The following is a 6,058-nucleotide window of genomic DNA, read 5'->3' on the forward strand; positions in this document are numbered from 1 at the left end:
AAAAAAAAAGACTAAAATTTGGAGCATAAATTGTGGAATTTCTCAAAGGCTTGATTTACTGGAGCTTATTAGGTTGGGGTGAATAAAAGGAGAAAGACATTTTGTATTTTCAGATAGATTAAACATTTTTCCTGGGAAATCTGTCAAGAAGAATCCACTGGTATTGTATGAACTTCCCGCAAGGGGAGGGCAGACCGGGCCCTGCCAGAGTGTGGGTGGGGGTTGGGGGGGTGAGTTCCAGGAAGGGGAAGGCTGGCAGGTAACTCAAAGTCCTCACATGCATCAGCAAGGCCAAAGGGCACAAACGGGGCCCCAAACCAGAAACACAGCCAAAGGGCAGAGCCTCTGAGCTGGAATGATGGAGGAGGGGGTGAGGAACAAGTTGGGAGGCACCAGCTTGTTGCCAAGAGTGAGGCCAAAGTTCACGGGTCTCTGGGTGCATGTGTGGGGCACGCAGACCCGGTGTATGAACTTTGTACACCATCCCTGTGGAATATTGTTACAACCGTGGCCCCCAAGAGAATTACCCCCACCCTTGTGTCCAGGCCTCTTTGCAATGTGACTTTGCTTCTTCCTCTACAACAAGGTGGAGTCTATTTCACCTCCCCTTGAATCTATGTCAACCTGGTGACCTGCTTTGACAGATGGGATGTGGCAGAAATGATGTTCTGGCCGAAGTGAGGCTGGTCTCCTGCTTTCTTTCTTTTGGAAAGTGTCTGCTATGTGAAGAAGCCTGGGAGCTCCCATTGTGGCTCAGGGGGGTAAAGAAACTGACTAGCATCCATGAGGATACGGGTTCAATGCCTGGCCTCACTGAGTGGGTTAAGGATCTTGCGCTGCCGTGAGCTGTAGCATAGGTCACAAACACGGCTTGCATCTGGCATTGCTGTGTCTGTGGCATAGGCTGGCAGCTGCAGCTCTGATTTGATCCCCTAGCCTGGGAGATTCCATATGCTGCTGGTGCAGCCCTTTAAAAAAAAGCCCAGTGCGAAAGATTATAGGAAGAGCAGGGTGCAGGCACCCCAGCCATTCTAGACCACCCAACTGAGCCAAGCCATCAGCATATTGCAGCTGTGTGCATGAGAGGACCCACCCAGCCAACTCACAGACCTGCGAGATATGATAGACTGGTGCTGTAAGACACTAAGTCTTCGAGTTCCCATTGTGGCTGGGGTTGAATTGTAGCCACAGCTGCCAGCCTATGCCACAGCCACAGCAGCTCTGGATCTGAGCTACATCTTTGACCTATACCACAGCTCATGGCAATGCTGGAGTCTTCACCTGTTGAGTGAGGCCAGGGATCAAACTTGTCAGATTCTTGTTGGATGCATTCCTGCTGAGCTACAATGGGAACTCCAGAAAATAAATTTTTATTGCGGCTTTATGTCACTATATTTTGGGGTAATTTGTTATACAGCTGTGTGTAATTAAAAACAACCTATAGGAGTTCCCTTTGTGGCTCAGAAGTTAACGAACCTGACTAGGATCCATGAGGATGCAGGTTTGATCCCTGGCCTCGCTCAGTAAGTTAAGGATACGGTGCTGCCATGAGCTGTGATATAGGTCACAGCTTTGGCTCAGATCCTGAGTTGCTGTGGCTGTGGTGTAGGCCACAGCTGTAGCTCAGATTTGACTTCTAGCCTGGGAACTGCCATATGCTGCAGGTGCAGCCCTAAAAAGCAAAATGAAAAAACAAAAACAAGAAACCTGTATGTCCATCAATGGGGAACTATTTAAGAGTTCTCCTGTGGTGCAGAAAGTTATGGACCCAGTGTCATCACTGCAGTGGCTTGGGTCGCTGCTCTGATGCAGGTTCAATCCCTGGACCAGAAACTTCCACATGTAGCAGGCGCTGCCAAAAAAATTAAAGAAAATAGGGAACTGTTTAGATATATTACAATATACACATATAGTGAAATGCCATGCAGGTGTTAAAAAAATGTGAATGCTCTTTATGTACTGACATGGACAGCCCCTCAAGGTGATTTGTTAAATAAAAAATGCATAGAGCAAAACAGTATATAGAAGATACCACCATTTGTGGGAAAAAATCATGTATATACATACAGATAGATATGCACATATGCATATATTTTATGACTGCATATATGTGCATACACAGGTACTACATATTATATATGTATATTATATATATATGTAAACTATCTCTGGGAAGAACATAAGACATTGGTAACTGTGATTGCCTCTGAGGGGGGGAGCTGGGTGACTTCAGAAAAGAGGTGAGCAAAAAAAAAAAGAACAGAGGTGAGCAGATGCTTTCTACATTTTGAACCTAGTGAATATACAATACATTCAAAAATAACGTTTAAAATTTTAAATATGGCTTTCTCTTTAAATCATAAATTTCACTTCTAGGAATTTGTCCTTAAGTAAATAATCATGGCAAAGATTTAACTACTGAGATGTTGTTGAAGCTTGATTTAATATCATAAAAATTATTCAACAATAGGTAATTTGTTGAGTCACTTATGGCTCATAGCTGCTACCATAGAAAATGGCATCGTAGAAAACAATTCAGTGCCCAGCGAGTGATCATGATACAATAATTGATAAGAAGTTATGAAATGGTACAGCTTAATCTTATCTTTAAAGTAAACTTAACCCTACATATGTAGATGAAGATGGAGATTAAGATGCATGATAGATCCAGAAAGATATAGAAACTCAGATGTTAAGGATGATTATCTCTAGGAGGTCTGATTACTGATTATCATTAATTTTTTCTTTTTCATTTGTGTTTTCAACGATAAACATGTCCTACTTTTGTGAAAACACAAAGGCTAAAAGTTTGTCTCTCTTAGAGACTCCTGAATGATCCTATAAATAGCAGCTCCAGGTAGAAAATTTGAAACTTTATTTTTAAAGACAGTTTTTCAAGGACAAAGATTACCAGACGTTTTTGGTTGGGTAGGGAGAGGTGCTCGCCCTGTTCGAAATCCTAGCATTTTGGTCACAACACTGACCTTCCTCCCAGCCCACTGATCAGTGAGGACCATGTCCAAAGGCTTCAAACTACCCCTGATCAAAACTAGTAGGCAGGAGGGGTTCCCTGGTGGCTCAACGGGTTAAGGACCTGACTAATATCCATGAGGATGCAGGTTTGATCCCTGGCCTTACTCAGCGGGTTAAGGATCCTTTGTTGCTGTGAGCTATGATGTAGATCTCAGACATGGCTCGGATCTGGCATTGCTGTGGCTGTGGTGTAGACTGGCAGCTGCAGCTCCAATTTGACCCCTAGCCTGGGAACTTCCATATGCTGCAGGTGAGCCCCTAAAAAAATAAAATTTAATTGGAAAAAACTAGTAGGCAAGAGGAGTTCACTGGTGGCTTAGCAGGTTAAGGATCCAGTATTGTCATTGCTGTGGCTCAGGTGGCTGCTGTGGCCCAGGTTTGATCCTAGGCCCAGGAACTTCTGCATACTGAAAAACTGGTAGATAGGAGAGGCTCCGGAATGTCTTGGAGGATGGGGGTCATCTCTGAGGAGTGATCTTGGGACCAGTCTTCAAACTTCATTTCCAAAGCCAGTACATTGTTTTCATTTCCAATTTTAGGTTAAAACTCTCCAAGTTTTATTGGCTGAATTGTGTCATCCCTCAAATTTATATGTTGAAGTTTTAACCCCCCAGGACCTCAGAATATGACTGTATCTGGAGATTTTTTTTTTTAATGGCCACACCCACAGCATATGGAAGTTCTCCTGGGCCAGGGACAGAATCTTGCCACACCTGAGACCTACACTGTAGCTTTGGCAATACCTGATCCTTTAACCCACTTTGCTGGGCCAGGGGTCAAAATGAACCTCTGAAGCAACCCAAACCTCTACAGTTGGATTCTTTTGTGTGTGTGTGTGTGTGTGTGTGTGTGTGCGCTTTTTTTTAAGGCTGCACCTGTGACATATGGAAGTACCCAGGCTAGGGGTTGAATCAGAGCTACAGCTGTTGGCCTACACCACAGCCACATTAATGCAGAATCAGAGCTGTGTCTGGGACCTACACCACAGCTCTCAGCAACGCCAGATCCTTAACCCACTGAGCGAGGCCAGGGATGGAACCCACAACCTCATGGTTCCTAGTTGGATTCTTTAACCGCTGAGCCACAACGGGAACTCCAACTTTCTGTTCTTTACGCCTCCCTGGCGATGGTACTTGGCTGTGGCAGCCTGAGCAAAATAATACACCAAACTTCCTAAAGGTATACTTTTATGCAAGATTGAGAAAATGGCCCTGTCCACAGCAAAGACTATTAGCTTCTGGTGGCGGCTTTGAGGTATGGAGTTTTTGGTGATTAGAGGGGCCTAGGGTACCCGGAGCCCCTGGTGCCACCTCTGCACCTATGCAGCCCTGGCCTTTCTAGCAGGTGAGGGTAGAGAAGAAATCCCAGCCCCTACCCAGCCTGAGAAGTGTTGGGACTCGGCTCGCGATACGGCTGCCAGCTCCCTGCCAAGACCGCAGCCCTACCTGGAGCCACAGCCTGGCCCAGAGGCCCTGCTGGGTCTCACCAGTCCCCCTCCAGGGACCATTTGGGACCCTCCCAAAGGGGCCTTCCCTGACTCCCAGACAAGCCCTTCCCCCATGTCTCTCTCCCAAGGTTCTGGCTGCTAAGGGTCACCTCTACACAGCCCCTGGAGCAGGGGGCTAGTCTGGAGGTATTCACTGGCTCCACATCTCTGGACTGCTCTTTGTGGGGCTTGAAAACCCTGGGCATCTTACTCTCAAAGGCCACATCCCTCAGAGTTCCTGCTGTGGTACAGCAGGTTAAGGACCCAATGTGGTAGCTACAGTAGCTCAGGTTCAATCCCCAGCCCCGCACAGTGGGTTTAGGATCTGGAAATGCCACAGCTATGGCGTAGGTCGCAGCTGCAGCTCAGATTCAACCCCTGGCCCAGGAACTTCTCTGTGCCCATAGGTGCAGCCAAAACAAACCCCAATAATGCACAGACCTTATTTGACTCTTGATCTGAATAACGTAATAGAAATACATTTTTTAAAAAAAGCCACATGCCGCAAATGTATTCAAATGGACCCACCAGCCCCATCACATATAACTGATGTAAACTCTAGGAGTTGAGTTGCAGTTGGCTAGTTAACATTTTGTAGACATTTAACCCTTTCATCAGTCCAATCTATGTTTCTCATTTAGAGCCAGCGACCACCATGGCTGTGGCTCAGGTGTGTTTGAAAAGCTGGCTGTCCTGACCCCAGAGAAGCCTCCAAGCACCCAGGGTCCAGTCCCAAGGTGCCAGTCCCCCTCAGTGCCACAGGGCAGAAAGTGTGGCACGTTTCCAAGTGGAGCTGCCTCCTCCTCTTCAAATTTCCTCCTGGCCACCTCACACCTTCTCTTGCTTCTTAGAATCCAGACCTCCTCTCCATGACAGATGAAAACACTGGGGCCCAGAGAAAGGAAGGTCTTCTTCAGGAACACCATGCATCTTTTTGGAACTTGAACTTGGACCTCTGCCCTGGGATGAGAATGAGATTTTGAGATTGCTCAGGAGGAATCCTTGAAGCAGAATGTTTCCATCCTTCTCTTACCAAACTCAGGTTTGTTTTTCATCCCAGGTGTGTGGTTTTCTCCCAGCTTTGCTGGCTCTCTCTCCACTAACCCCCCACTTCCCCCACCCCCGCATCTGCAGCATGTGGAAGTTCCCAGGCCAGGGATCGAACCTGTGCCACTACAATGACAACGCCAGATCCTTAACTCGCTGCACCACAAGGGAATTCCCTGTTGGCTCTTCCTCTTGACAGCAGCTCCCTGAAACTGTGGGGAGGGCTGGGGCTCTGCCCCAGGTGCTGAGTGTCCAGGGTTGCCAAATACAAAACAGGATGCCCAGTTAAATTTGAATATGAGACAAACAACACTTTTTTTTTAATTTTCTTCAGTACAAGGGCATCCCAAATGTTGTTGTTGATCTGAAATTTTAATTTCACCGGTGTCCTGTATTTTTATTCACTGAACCTTGCCTACCCTCTCAGTGTCCCCTTTTGTTTGCCTACCTCCGCCCCGCAGCTGAGTTTTCTTGCCACCTCAACAGTGTGAA

The 6,058-nt window shown here is 46.6% G+C and overlaps 1 protein-coding gene across 1 annotated transcript in view; it reads left to right on the forward strand.

Annotated features, from left to right (window-relative positions):
- Window positions 1–5,536, forward strand: part of FGD2 (FYVE, RhoGEF and PH domain containing 2) — a 39,296-nt gene extending 33,760 nt beyond the window's left edge. The window contains exon 17 of the mRNA XM_047794787.1: window positions 5,371–5,536. Within this exon, the coding sequence (XP_047650743.1) occupies window positions 5,371–5,502 (132 nt within the window). The 3' untranslated portion in view covers window positions 5,503–5,536. The remainder of the gene's footprint in view (window positions 1–5,370) is intronic.
- Window positions 5,537–6,058: the final 522 nt, after the last annotated feature.

Source organism: Phacochoerus africanus, chromosome 9, assembly GCF_016906955.1.
Source record: "Phacochoerus africanus isolate WHEZ1 chromosome 9, ROS_Pafr_v1, whole genome shotgun sequence".
Lineage (NCBI taxonomy): Eukaryota > Metazoa > Chordata > Mammalia > Artiodactyla > Suidae > Phacochoerus > Phacochoerus africanus.